The sequence below is a fragment of the Pyxicephalus adspersus genome, chromosome Z (assembly GCF_032062135.1).
Source record: "Pyxicephalus adspersus chromosome Z, UCB_Pads_2.0, whole genome shotgun sequence".
NCBI classification, from domain to species: Eukaryota; Metazoa; Chordata; class Amphibia; order Anura; family Pyxicephalidae; genus Pyxicephalus; species Pyxicephalus adspersus.
The window spans coordinates 14573401-14587857 of NC_092871.1; the positions used below are offsets into that span (position 1 = coordinate 14573401).

At 39.3% G+C, this 14457-nt stretch overlaps 1 protein-coding gene across 4 annotated transcripts in view; it reads right to left on the reverse strand.

Annotated features, from left to right (window-relative positions):
* Positions 1-4894: 4894 nt before the first annotated feature.
* The window catches only part of LOC140344146 (cytochrome P450 2G1-like), a 14656-nt gene continuing 5093 nt past the window's right edge, over positions 4895-14457 (reverse strand). Inside the window, exons 2-10 of one of the 4 annotated variants that reach the window (XM_072431105.1) lie at positions 11787-11949; positions 10690-10839; positions 10441-10601; positions 8858-9034; positions 7938-8079; positions 6898-7085; positions 6195-6336; positions 5671-5779; positions 5149-5288 (exon numbers count right to left, since the gene is read on the reverse strand). In XM_072431105.1, the coding sequence (XP_072287206.1) occupies positions 5706-5779; positions 6195-6336; positions 6898-7085; positions 7938-8079; positions 8858-9034; positions 10441-10601; positions 10690-10839; positions 11787-11949 (1197 nt within the window). In that variant the 3' untranslated portion in view covers positions 5149-5288; positions 5671-5705. Of the gene's footprint in view, positions 5780-6194; positions 6337-6897; positions 7086-7937; positions 8080-8857; positions 9035-10440; positions 10602-10689; positions 10840-11786; positions 11950-14457 lie in introns of all 4 variants that reach the window. The other 3 variants (XM_072431103.1, XM_072431104.1, XM_072431106.1) reach the window with 3 other exon arrangements.

Sequence of the window (14457 nt, forward strand, 5' to 3'; positions counted from 1 at the left end):
GGAACCGACGCTGGATTAGCACAGCGGGACCAGGTAAGTGGGGATTTTAGTGTAGGCGAAAAAATACGGGGTTATCCAAAAGAGCAAAAATATTTAGTGCGAGAAATTACGGGCTTAGCGGTTGGGGGGTTAAGCCCCCCGAAAGACCCTGCGTCCTTATAGCAGGCGTATGCTGTACGGACCACGCCCACTCTGATTCCAAGAGAGTACTCTGCATGGAGCCCGCACTGACACCAGACTCCGTGTACAGGGAATACCTCACGTCAGCCTGGTGGGCGTGTGCTGTGTGGGATCTGCGCAGACCACGCCCACACTAACCCTGAACCATGCTGAATGGTCAGCCCCCACATATTTTCACCTCACCAAATCTGGCCCTCCTTGCAAAAAGTTTGGACACCCCTGCCCTAATATAAAACTCACGGGTATAAACCCAAACAACCAGGCTGCAGGTCTCAGAAGGCAAAATCCACACCCAAAAGGAATTTATTTCTTCCAACATCTCCACTTTGGCCCCTGGCCACCCAGCACCACCTCAGGAGCCATAATCATCACCAAAGAGCATCCCCCCCTTCAAAAATCCACAACTTTTCCAATGCACTGGATCCTTGCCTTCCAATACCCCAACCACCAACCCACCAAGTGGGTAAGTGGGAAACTTTTTCTTACAAAAAAAGAGAGCCTCCCACTTCTGTTTTCCCCCTTTGAACTCATTCTCTGCCTAAACCCCTCCTACTTCATGCTCCACACAAGCACAGCACCTCCCAACTATTATTACATTTTATCACCCCTGGGCTAGGCCTCACATCCTGTCATGTAGGCCCTACGCCTAATATCTTATGACTACAGTCCTCTCTTTCTTGGGACTTTTAATCCCACAATTTTGTTGCCTCTCCAAGGTTTTGTAAAATGTAAGCAGTTTTTGACAGTGTTTGGTGACATGTAAACAGTGACTGGACTTGTAACCTATGAATAGCCTTTGGCAGTCTTTTATAACATGCAAATGGTCCATATCTAATAGACCTAATGTAGTACTCTACTAGTCTAAGTACCAGTAGAATGCAGGTTTATGACCAGAAAAATTCTCCTTCATTTTCATCTTGCCCACCATTGAGATTAAACCATGCTTATTCAATGTGGAACTAAATATAGTTACAGTTTTTTTTTTTTTTTGTAAAAGAGGCATGCAATGGCCCTTCTACAAAAAAGAAAAAAAAAAACTTACCTGCCTGCTTACAATTTTCTCTATACTGTACACTGAGCTGTGAATGCCAGGAGCTGCCAGGCTGCTAGGAACAGAAGTTACATTTCATCTGGCTAATTAGCATTGCCCACATATCTCGGACCTGCAAAAGGGGCAGTGACGGAACAAAGTGAATGACGGAGGTGAGGTAAAAATTGCAAAAGATAGTTAAACTTAAATTTAAATTTAATTAAACCTTCTTGCTCACATTTTTTTACATTTAGGATTAGTTCTACTTCATAATATACACACATACAAATTTGGAACTACTCCCTTCTGCACACATTATTTTATAAATCTCCTCCTTTATTTTGTATCACATGCTCCAAGGATTTCAGTATAACATTGCTACCACTTACTTCACAGTATAAATGAACTATCTACAGTACATCAAGTGATAGTATGTGGCTGAAACACAGTAATGCTGTTTGTTTATTTCAACTTGTTTATAAGGTATGTTATCAACAAACATATTTTGTTCATTGACTGTTATCTGTTTACAAAGGTATATAAAAGGTTTGTCTTGTACAAGAACCAGACTTGCTTTTAGACACCTGCCAAACAGACCTGTGTTTTATAGAACTCTTGAGAACTCTCAGCTGTATGAAGTGTTAAAAAAATTCCTTAGCAGGCAAATAGAGCCCTTCTCTATTTGCCTGCTAATTTGCCTGTATTTTATCAGCTAACTTTGCATGGAGTCACAACCTTATCACCTTCAACCTATCAAACTTCTGCCCCCCTTTACCACACCCCAGACATGGTCAATGGCAGAGAGATATCCGTAACCTTGACCACAACCTTTTCTCAAACTGCCTTGTGTCCCTAACCCCCACCCTCTCCCAAATCACCTCCCCAGATGACGCTGCCACCATGTTAAACCACTCCCTTTCGTTGGCTTTGGATAAAGTTGACCCTGCCACCTTCCGCTACACAACAATCACACCAAACAGCTCCAAAAAAATGTTCCTGCAGCTGAGTGCAAGTGGAGGAAATCTGGCCTCAGCACTAACTTCATGGAATACAAAGCCAAGCTACAAAGCTTTAACACAGAGCTCACTGTCACCAAACAAAATTATTTCTCTGCAGTCATTCCCTCTCAAGCTTACAACCCACACAACCTCTTCTCAACAATTCACTCCCTTCTAAACCTCACACCTGCTTCCCCCCAAAACAACCTTCTCTGTCCAAAACATTGCCACCTACTTTAGAGATAAAATAGACAAAATCAGACATGATGTCTCTGCCCACCGAGCCACTCCAACCATACCTACCCTTCCACCTGTAAATCATCACTGGCCTACCTCAACCCTGTTACTGTGGATGAAGTCTTATCTCTTCTCTCATCATCTCCATCTATTATCTGTCTGCTTGACCCAATTTTCTCTTATCTACCCATTCCTCCACCGGGGCCCCTGCCTTAAATGAACTATACAACCTCTCCCTTTCTACTGGTAAATATCCCTGCACTTTCAAACATGCCATAATTCTTCCTATCCTAAAGAAACCCTCACTGGACCCCTCCCTACCCTCCAACTACCGTCCTATCTCCCTTCTCCCATATGTCTCCAAACTTCTTGAATGCCTTGTCTACAAAATACTCACCAATTACCTGAGCACCAACTCTTTATTTGATCCTCTCCAGTCTGGTTTTAGAGCTGCCATTTCACTAAAACAGTCCTTACTAAAGTTTTTCCCCACCTAATACAAATCATGCATGCCATTGGTATCTGTGACACTGCTCTCTCTTGGTTTGCTTTCTATTTGTCTGACCGCTCCTTTCAAGTTTCTTTCAATGGTAACTTCTCCTCACCTACTCTCCTCCCTGTTGTTGTTCCCCAAGGGTCAGTCCTTGAACCGGTTCTCTTTTCTCTGTACGCCTCCTCTCTGGGAAGTCTCATATCCTCCTTTGGCTTACAGTACCATCTGTATGCTGATGAAACGCAAATCTGTCTGTCCACCCCTTACCTGTCTCTCTCAGTCTCATGGTGTCGTCGGCCATCTCATCATGGATGTCTGATCTATTTTTGAAACTCAACCTGGATGAAACAAAACTCATCATCACCCCCCCCCCCTTCAATTCAAATCTCCCCCGACATATTTCAAACTTTTAACAACACTGTTATTTGGCCCTCCCCTCAGGCACATTGTCTTGGCATCACCTTCGATTCTGCCCTCCCATATACCCCCCATATTCAGAACATTTCCAGGTCCTGTCACTTTCATCTACACAACATCTCCAAAATCCGCCCCTACCTGTCCCCTGAGACCACCAAACTCCTTGTACATGCTCTTATCATATCTCGTCTGGACTACTGTAACCTCCTCCTCTCTGGTATTCCACTAACCCGACTCTCCCCTCTACAATCTATTATGAATGCTGCAGCCAGACTCATCCATCCTTCCCTCCGCTCCTCTTCCGCTCCATCTCTTTGTAGTTCTCTTCATTGGCTTCCATTTCACCTTAGAATCAAATTCAAGCTCCTGTGCTTTGCCTTCAAATCCCTACACAGTTATTCTCCCACTTACATTTCTGACTTGGTAAAAAAATACTCCCCCTGCCTCTCTCTCTGCTCCTCCAATGACCTACTAATGACTTCCTCACTCATAACCTCATCACACACCTGGATACAAGACTTCTCTAGAGCTGCCCCAACTCTCTGGAATGATCTTCCTCGTCCTATTCAGCTTGCTTCTTCTTTCTGCTCATTAAAAAGAGCGCTCAAAACCCATTTTTTCAAACTTGCCTACCCATCTTCTGTCTTTTGAAACCATCACTACTTCCCACCACTACATATCTCCCATCCTATTGTGTGTAAATACCCTCACCTACTAGATTGTAAGCTCTTTGGGGCAGGGTCCTCTCCTACTGTATCACTGTCTGTATTAGTCTGTAATTTGCAATCCCTATTTAATGTACAGCGCTCTGTAATATGTTGGTGCTATATAAAACCTGTTTGTTAATAATAATAATAATAATAATAATAATAATAATGGAGTTTACATTTATATAAACATATAATATACATACCTATCACAGGGCTGTACAGTGTTAGAAACCAGCAATTCAGCAATAAACTAATGTGACTCCTTTACCCTATATGGGTTCTATTCAGTTCTGGTATTTTGCACACCATCCTAGATATAGGGTTTATACACTCAAAATTACATTTCATTTAGATGTATAGTCTTAGTAAATAACTGAATAATATATTGGGTGCAAATGAAGATGTGATCTCTGAAGTGTACTCAATCAGAGTCCTTCATTGAGCCACTAAACAATAAAAAATTGGAGATACAAGGGGAATTTCTTCCACAGGGTCATATTTCCTAAACCTTTAGTCTCTTGTCGCATTTCTTGTTAGCATTGTCGAGCTGCTATTATGTCAAACAAAACAAAGAACTATTCCAACCCAGTTTTATGAGAGTTTATTTTTACCATATTACTCTCAATCCCAGAAACACACCAAAACATATCTGCAGTACATGTACAATACATTTCCCAATATTTTAGCCCTTGAAAAAGGCTTCAAGCACAACAAAGTAAACCACCAAAATCCTATTAAGTGCCTAATCTTGCTGCACTGGCATCCCATGCAGTGTGGTCAGCTTTGCTTGAGATCTCTTCTGCTGGATTACAAAATCACCCCCCCCCCCCCCCCCCCCAATATCATTTTATCATATTGTTTTATTACAGGTACATTTCATTTGTAACTTTGATGTAAATTAATGTTAATCCACAAGGTATCCACAAGGTATCACAAAGAATATAATATAAAAAAAACAAAAAAAACATTCACATACAACCCATTCTTTCTGTATCATAGCCTTAAAAAACAGGTTATTCCTGAAACCAGTTTTATTCATTCTTATCGGGGCACAGCAAACATCTCATATGTCCGAGCTGTGGTGCCATTGCTGTTAGGGGCTGGTGTGATTTCTATATCCTCCTCAGCTATAGTAGGCTTCAGGGTAAATTTTTGGAGTGTAGTGGTGAGAATGAGGAAGATCTCCATACGAGCCAGACCTTCTCCTAAACATGCACGTTTTCCTAAGGAAACAAGAAATATTAACTTTAGGAGTAGATATATTTTATATGTACAAACTGAATGAGACAAATTGACTGGCACACACTTCCCTATATAGTACTTCCTATGTTAACCCTAGGTATATTCAAAGGAAGATGATCAGCAGGACAAAACGAGTCCACAACTGGACCATCTTATTCAACCTAAATTCATTAGACTGTGTTTTTTTATGCCAAAGAAATATAAAGTGTAGTAGTCAGATGAAACTGTACAAACAAAAGTAAAGATGTCACTTTAAATTTTTCACAAAACGTGTCAATAAAAAATCGTACATATGGCAGTCAATATCAGTATTGTGACAAGCAGCTCTATAAAGCCCAGTTGATGATCTAGGACAACATATACCTGCTACCCAGGTTGGAACAGATCAGCCCCCGAAACTAGATCAGACTCTTGTGCCTTTTGGACTCTGCCGACAACACTTCAATTGTCCATCCCAGGTCCATCCCATCCCCTTGGGAACAAATAAAGTCAAGTAAAGGAAGTGTGCGGATGGAAGAGTTGTCTGAGATACGAGTCATTGTATCATTGTATAATTGTGCTGTAAGGGAAAAACAGTGGGCAGGATTTATCAAAGTTCTCCAGGACAGGAGAAGATAGACTATCATGGTAGAACTTAAACTCCAGGGATCTAGCGAACCTGAAATGGTTCTGGTCTAGGAAATCATCTGCCAACTAATAGCAATGATTATGAATAAATCCAATTCAGATTTTCCGGATCACCCCAGTTCTCCCATGATAGTCCATCTTCTCCAGTCTTGGAGAGCTTTAAAAAATCAGGCTCATTATGTTCAAGAAAACTACTCATGCCTTAACCTGACTGTTGTGCTGAGGGATCCTAATAGAGACACTGGAAAATGTGATTCTACCTATAGAGAATGGCATAAAGGCATCATTTTTCTTAAAGGCTCCATTCTCATCGAGAAAATGACCAGGATAAAACTGTTCTGGATTCTGAAAGTGTTTTGAGTCCTTCAAGACAGAGGTGAGAAGTGGAAACACCATTGTGCCCTAAAAAAAACAGTGAGACATCATACAGGAAACAACATAGGACAAAATGAACATGGAATGGATAATAACTTAATATAGTGAATAGGAGAATAGCTCACTTTGAAAGGAATACCGAATCACATGCAAAAAAAAAAAAGTTTTATTTAGCAGAGCTTAATCTCGTTTACTAAACTAAGTGAAACATCTCTGGCAAGGATCTAATCCACTTTGCTATGTGAACAGTCTATATTCCTTTGGTAAATCAATTACAATTGTCTTGCAGCAAAATAATATCAAGTCAGACTCCTCACTGCTTGTGCTATAAGGCCATTTAAAAAAATGTAAAGTGTCAATTCCTGAAAGTTTAGTGGCGGAAAAATATAACTGTTGTATGCAGGAGGATATCTGACTAGCTGTCTAATAAAAATACATGTAAATGTATTGTTGCATCATCAATGACCATAATATGGCTGCACTAAGATATAGACTGAAATTTCATACATGACCAGGTAAAAATACATCAGGTATGCCTAAGCTAAGTATGAAAATGTATACTTGCATATGCTCCTTGAGCTGCCTGACCTTTGGAATATGATATCCTCTGAAGGTTGAATCTCTGGTGGCTTCATGGGGCATTCCTGTTGGTACAATATCAGAAAATCTCTGGATCTCATGTATTACAGCATCTGTGTAGGGCATCTTAGTCCGATCTTCCACCAATGGACAACGACTGGGACCTATGACCTGCTCAATTTCCTGTTGGATCTTTTCTGTATGTTAAAAAGAGAAAATAAAATAATAGATATTAAAATTGCCATAAGCAATTTAAATGAAAAACTAAAGCAGGGAAAGCTAGGTAACTAAAATCAACACTATTTAGGATTGTAATTTCAGGAAAATTTTCCAGAAGTCTGCATTGTTTAAATTTCCAGGGAAGTACAAAAGAGAGAACAAAACCCAAAAATTAAAAAAAATGTGGCCAGGCAGGTCCTATATGCAGAAGGACAGGCAATGCCCCTTTTGCAATAAAATACCCTTGCCTGCCTGATTGCAATATTTTTATTGCACTCACCTGTCCCCATTCTTTGCAGTGAACTTGATTGGCTAGGCTGGGATAGTGTTAAGGTGCGTACACACTTCCAATTTTTATCGTTCCAATCGAACGACGAACGATCGATTGGGCAAAAAATCGTTCGTAAAAAAGTAACCAACGACGCCGACGAACGAGGAAAATTGTTGGAAACGAACGACCGGACCGGCGGATCGGATTGGGCGACGATCGTTGAACATCGTTCGTGTGTACGGTCGTTCGTTGATCGTCCATGTTCAGAGCATGCGTGATGAACGAACGTCCGTTCACTTTCCTGTCGTGCACATAGTTCCTCTATCGCTTAAACGATCGTATCTATTGTGTGTACAATATCTACGAACGATCGTGTCGTTACCTCTATGTGCAGGATCGGTGCTATACGATCGTTCATATATATCGTGCAGGAACGTTCGTCGTTCGTTTTCCGACGATAATAATTGGAAGTGTGTACGTAGCTTTACTATCAATCATGGTATCTTCTTGCCTCTAGTTCATGGTATGGCAGAATCAAGGAGCCTAATTGGAATCTTACCCTGTATTTTGGGATACTTAAGTAGTATCAGGAATGCATATCTTAAAGTCATGCTTGTAGTCTCTGTTCCAGCAAAGAGTAGGTCAATCACAGTTGCAATCAAGTTTTCTTGATGAAATTCTGTATTTGTTTTTTTCTTTTCCTAATAAACGGAAATAAATGTAAAAAAATCTAAACTCTGTTGCGTTGATAGTACAAGAGAATAAAGTTGTAATTTAGGTTGTTGGTCTTGAGTAGGGAAGCATTAGAACTACTGCTAGGTTTTTACTGCTATTTAGGGCTCCATTAGAAACATTTTCCTGTACTTCCTGTCTTGCTGACAATAATATTGAACAAAATCTCATTTAGTGGTAAATAGAAACTGAGAGGTGTCTGTGATCAAATCCAAGAAGCTTTCTTTTATATAATACATTAGGAGCTAAAGAAGTGTTACCAAATGTTGAATACCAAAAAAATCTGAATGAACCCTAACATTTTGCTATACACCCTTACATATTTTAGCAAACTTTTGCAATAGAACAGATTATTTGTTTACATACATTGCAGTACCTGTTTAAGTTGGCCAACTGTGTCCCTCTCTGGGTCATTTCTTAATCTACTGTGTAAAATGGGCAACTATCCATATGCTCCTATGATACTTATATGATGCTCAAACTGATACTGGGCAGCTAGACATGACAGAGATCACAGTTAGAACCTACAGTATACTGAATGTGAACCAAACATTTCATTATTATGAAAAGGCTTGTTAGAAATATATATAATATAGCAATGTGAAGAGGATGTGTTAGTATTTCTAGAGAACAGCCAATGCAACAAGTTCTAAAATGTTCCCACTCTATCCAAAACATTTGCTGGGAACACATTTGAACCTGTTATTTATTAGCGGACAATCCTGTCCAGTATCTCCACTAACCCACCTCTTTCATCCTTATGAGGAAGCAGTCGATAAAGTCTCGTGGGCAATTCTCATCCAATGTTTTCTGATGGGACCCCACCATTTCAATCACAAATTCTCTAAGATTATGAATACAAGTAACTATCTTCTGGTGTGGACCAGGGAGGACATTGAGCACATTGGGGAACATGCTAAAAAGCTGAAAAACACTAAGAATTAGAACTCTATAATCATCATTGTGGAGTCTGCAAACAAGATTTTGCTTATGGTTCCTTTTTTTTGTGGTGCAGCATTGTCCCCTTCTCTTTTTTTGTGGTCTTGTGATATTAGAACCTGTTTTCTTTCTTGTCTGCAATGTATAAAAGGTGCTGTATTCTGAGAAACCCCTAGTAGATTTTCTCCTACACACCAAAAAAAAACGCAGTTTCTTTTAGTCTATCATGACATTTTTTAACAAGATATAAAAGTGTGGATAATCTTCTAAACCCTTGACATTATTTTGATTTAAAAAAAAAAATACTTTTATACCGTGCATGCCCAATCTTGCGCACGTGGAGAAGGGGCTTTCTCCACAATGTAAAAAAAAAAAGTCTCATTCATGCCAATCTCATTCATGTACTTTTTTTTTTTTTTTTTTACATTTTCTGGAGAAAACATCACCCAATCTTGCTCCTGCTCAGTGGGGTGACATATTTAGAACCCGTAAGAACACAGAAGATGGCAGCATCTGCTGCTTCCACCACCTCGAAAAAAGAAGAAATCCCGGACAGCGCAGGACTGAGGGAGGCAGAAGGACCAGGGGTGTCATTATTGTTTAGAATAGGAAAGAGAAAAATGTTTCAAGAGGGGTTCCTGGAGTATCAAAACTGTGTTTAATTTGCCAAGCCTGAATTAGTATGAATCGTTAAAAGAGAGGCAAGATAAGGAGGCTTTTAATGGCAGGTTTTTAGCAGTGTGTTACTTTAATGTAAAGAGTTCAGATCCTGATTCTAACAGAGATCGACTGAACACTAATCAACAATTCATAAACATATGCAAACAATTGTGAAAACATCAATAAAGTTTACAAACAATTACAGTGATACATTTGATTATATGAGTCTATTCAAACATTACAAAACATAATTTCAGTTTTCTGACGCATTTCGCCAATTGGCGCAGCTGTTGGCATAAATACCTGCAGATGTTTTTATATCCACCACAATACAGTGGTCATTAAACAATCCCAAAACAGCCCCCTGAAGAAGCCAATTAGCGAAACGCGTCGGGGGAGCTGAGAGGAACTCCTCTTGGAATATTTTTCTCTTTCCTATTCGAAAAAAAATGACATTGACCTTTTAACCTTTTAACAAGTCATTTTTTTTTTACTTTAAGTACTTTAATAGATGGATGACACATTAATAAACAGAAATAGAAAGTTGAACGGAAGAGAATTTGGAAAGCAGACATTACCCCTCTACACCCTGAGGCATACGTGAAGTTGTCTGGAATATGGTTGCAAAGATAACATAAACCCTAATAAACTGCTGACATAGTACAGTTTTAGGGTTTCACTGACTAATTTAATTTGTTTTCTTGAATTGCTCCTGTTACCAGTGAACTTACCTGACCACTGCGTGAATTCATTAGCCTAAAAATGTCTCTGATGTGTCCTAGAAGAGTCATGAACTTTTTGTCCTCATAGTTGAATCTCTCACCAAATACAATGGAGCAGATGACATTGGACACCGCCAGTCCAAGCAAATATGTTGGATCAAAGGGGGTTTCTGTTGTTGAAGACAGACAGACACACCTAAAGTAAGGCATTATTTTTTAAATGATAACTCAATGACGGAGATTTGTGTTTCTACTAGCCTGTGTTTCTCTCAAAACCTTCCATTAGGCACTGAGCTTCTTCCTGAATCCTCTCTTCAATGCTCTTCCGCCCCATTCCGTAATTTCGCAATGTCATCAAAGAGAATCTACGCATTGTTTTCCACTGCTGTCCTTTGCTCAAGAGGACTCCTATGAAATATTGCAAAGGCATTATTTAAAGCAAAGAATTTTTGGGATACAAACCTACAAAAAAAAAAAAAATTAGTGTGTCACACGCCATATTTCAAATGTTATTGTTGTTTAAAGTCAAGCTGGATTCGAAAGAGGGCAGGATGTCATTAAACCAATATCCTCACCAGCCCAGCACACTACTATGTAAATTATTAACTGTTTTAATTTGGTATTAGAGAAATGATCATTGAAAACCAACATTATCGAAATGTTATTACAATCTTGTTTGAAATTTTGATTTTTGGAAATAAAGGCAATTAGACAAGACAAGACTGTAAGCATGTTTCAGTTTCTATTACAAACTATTTTCATTTTACTGATTAGGATGAACATTTGCTACACTTTGCTGCAAAATGCCCTCTTGAGCTCACCACAATACAAGAGAACAGGATATTAGTAGAGGGCACGAAGACTGAACAGCCAATGGGATTGGAACACTTTTTTGTAAATACACTATTTCAAAATTAATAATAAATGTCATTAGACCTTTTTGGCCTTTGTACAGGAGTATGAAAAGTTGCCAAAAAGCTTTTAGTGAGTCTGTTCACAGCCTCTATGAGAGATAAAAGAATGGTCATAGCCTGGGTTTATTGTGAAAGGTATAGACCTTGGTTGATGATCATAAAATCAGCTAGTCTAGTGATATGGGACGTACTAAGGTGGCAATAAATAGGCATAACATTTGGTCTAAGAAGTATTTGCTTTAGGGATAGGTACCCCATCATCATAGGTATAACCGTTAGTGGTAGCCCCCATTGAGCATCAGATAATGACTACAAAAACTTCTTGGAGGAAAAAATGATGTTATATATTTATTAGGTTGTGGTGTCCCAACTGTTATAAGGTTTCATGAGCCCGGGCTACAACAAGGCAGTAACAGAATCTTGTGTGTGTTATTAACTCACCATTTTCTTTAAACAGCAAAATGACCAAGTCCAGGTTTCCCCTTTCGCTAAAAACATCGCTGTGGTCTAGTAAAGCTTCCTTGATAGCATCATAGCCAACAAGCATGATTGTGCGTCGGTTCAAAAGATAAAGGGTATAGACTGGTCCATAGGTCTTGCTTAGCTAAAAAGAATGAAGTTTGATTAAAGGGCCTCTCCACACACACAAAAATAATCCAAGGCACAAATGCCAATAGCCAATGATCACTTGGTCCTCTTAAATGCCGCATACTTACAATCAGATTCCTAAAGGGTTTGTTAGCAGAAGACTTTAAAGTAATGCAGAGTGTCATTTCAGGGGCTTTGCAACTTCACAGAAACACCAAAAATATAATATATCTAGTTCAAAGAATCACTTTATAGGATTTTTTAGATCTCTCCGCCACTGCCTTTTCAAGTAAGACTGATTTCCCTTTTGGGCATTTAAGATGGGCCTGAAGGGTTCATTTTTTTTCTCCACCACCATCTCACGGTGGCTCAAACTTAGTTTCAAGGATTGTATTCCTACAGTTTCCATATATGTATGCTCAACTAGGTTTGTGAGCTACTCTAGATTTTTCTTCTTCCGCTACATCCGGCTTTGAGTTTACAGAATTTTAGTGCTTTTTGAGCAGCAGCCAGTTCCTATATTATGTGTTGGACCTGATAGCAACTGTTTGTTTTGTTGCTAAACACCAAGGACTGCTTTCAGGTGTTCTGAAACTTTAAGACTTCCTCTGTTCACGAATGGATAGGAAAGAAAATAAAACTTTTGTATTCACTGTTCATGAAGGGACACTTCTGTGTTTATGATCATGCTCTTGGTAACACTTTATAAGAGTACTAGGGCAGGATTGTAATGGTAATAAAAAGGGTTATTCCCCAAAGCTGGTCTAACTCAGAAGGTTTAATACTTCCCGTGAAGTTAATATATTATATATTATATCATACACTGAAATTACTTTGAGTATGACTAATTTTTTGTCATCACATGGTTTTCTTATATATGTAGTTCTATAAGTGAATGTTAATAAGGTAAGTTACCCTAAAGCTGCGTACACACGGCAAATTTTTCTCGCCCGATAATCGGTATCGGCCAATTATCGGGCGAAAATCTGCCGTGTGTACAGTCGGTCGTCGTCCATCGTCCGACGACCGTCCTGGCGGATCCATGGACGATGGACGACGACCGATCCTAATGAAAGGGAAGGGGAGAGCGGGCAGCAGGGTGCCGCTCCGTCGCTCTCCCCCTCCCCTCTCCATAGAGCATGAACGGTGCTGTATGTACAGCATCGTTGATGCATCGTGCAGTCTTTTCTCGTTGGAAAGGATCGTGAAAGATCCTTTCCAACGAGAAAAATTGCAGGTGTGTACGCAGCTTTAGTTTCCTGTGTGGTGTTCTATTTTTATTCTTTTTATAGTATTTTTTGCTTAAGCACCTTTAATGTCCCAAATCTCACAAGTATTGTTTCTTGAGTATAGATAGATGTCGTTCTTTTGGCTCCACATAAATTAGTAATGCTTGAATAGTCAATTGTCATTGGTGTTTTCCTCAATGGATTGGCTTGTCTGAATAAAAGTCCAGAGCAGACTTCTAGAATGGTCCTTTTATTTCCCTGTCTTCAGGCTGTTTCAGGCCTATCTTACATTTGCTGCTTTCCCTCCACAGTATACAAGTCCAAATTAGGTGGTGGAGAAACTGCAAAAAAGACTGTACTATGGTTCTTTGAAGATGCCCATTTTTTACTTACTACAAGACGGGTCCAATTTATTATAATTGTCTGAGGAGAGAAACATTTAGGAGTTTTTTTTTTTAGCAACAGGGCTACACAATGTATTGTTTATTTATGTAATTTTTGGATTTACTTTTTTTTGCTACACCTATACACTAAACCTGACTCGGGGAGGCTGATTCATCAAAATCGGAAGCTCGCTCGCGCATTCGTATTCGTGATCCGAAATCGTAAGCCGTCTCGCAATTCAGCAAATGAATGAGCTCGCGGCCGGAGCCGCGCATCTCCGGCAGCTTTACACTGGCGAGCTTGCATTAAAAGTCACTGTTCCCCTAAAAAATCATTCTTTCTAATGGCACACATAATACCCTGAGCCCTAAAAAAAATGTTTGCGATGTTCAAATGTTTAAAACATTTATGTGCGCTAAAAAAAAGCATATTTTAAAATCACTCATTTCTTTTCTGTTATGCAAGAGTTAACCGAGTTCAACTCCTCTACATAGGCGCCTATATAAAAGCTTCCGATGCCTTGTCGGAGAAGCCGGTCGCGGGTAAATCACGCTACTATCTTGCGACTGACCGCGCGCAAAGCCATCGGACCAGATTTTCCCACAAATATTTATTTATAATTATTGTAGGATATATATATATATATATATATATATATAGCAATATACACAAATATATATATAGAAAATACTTTTAACATTAAATCCTCCCCAACTCAACTTTATTTTATTTTTTTAACTATTAGAAGATCTGTTTACTGGTGTACCTATCGATACCTATTGATCAATGATAATGACATGTCCAAGTGCAAAAAAAAAAAAGCAGCCAATTTTGACAGACTGCGCAAGTTCTAATTGCAAGTGAATTTCTATCACCTGTGCGCTTAAGTTTGAGCATATATAAGGGTGTGT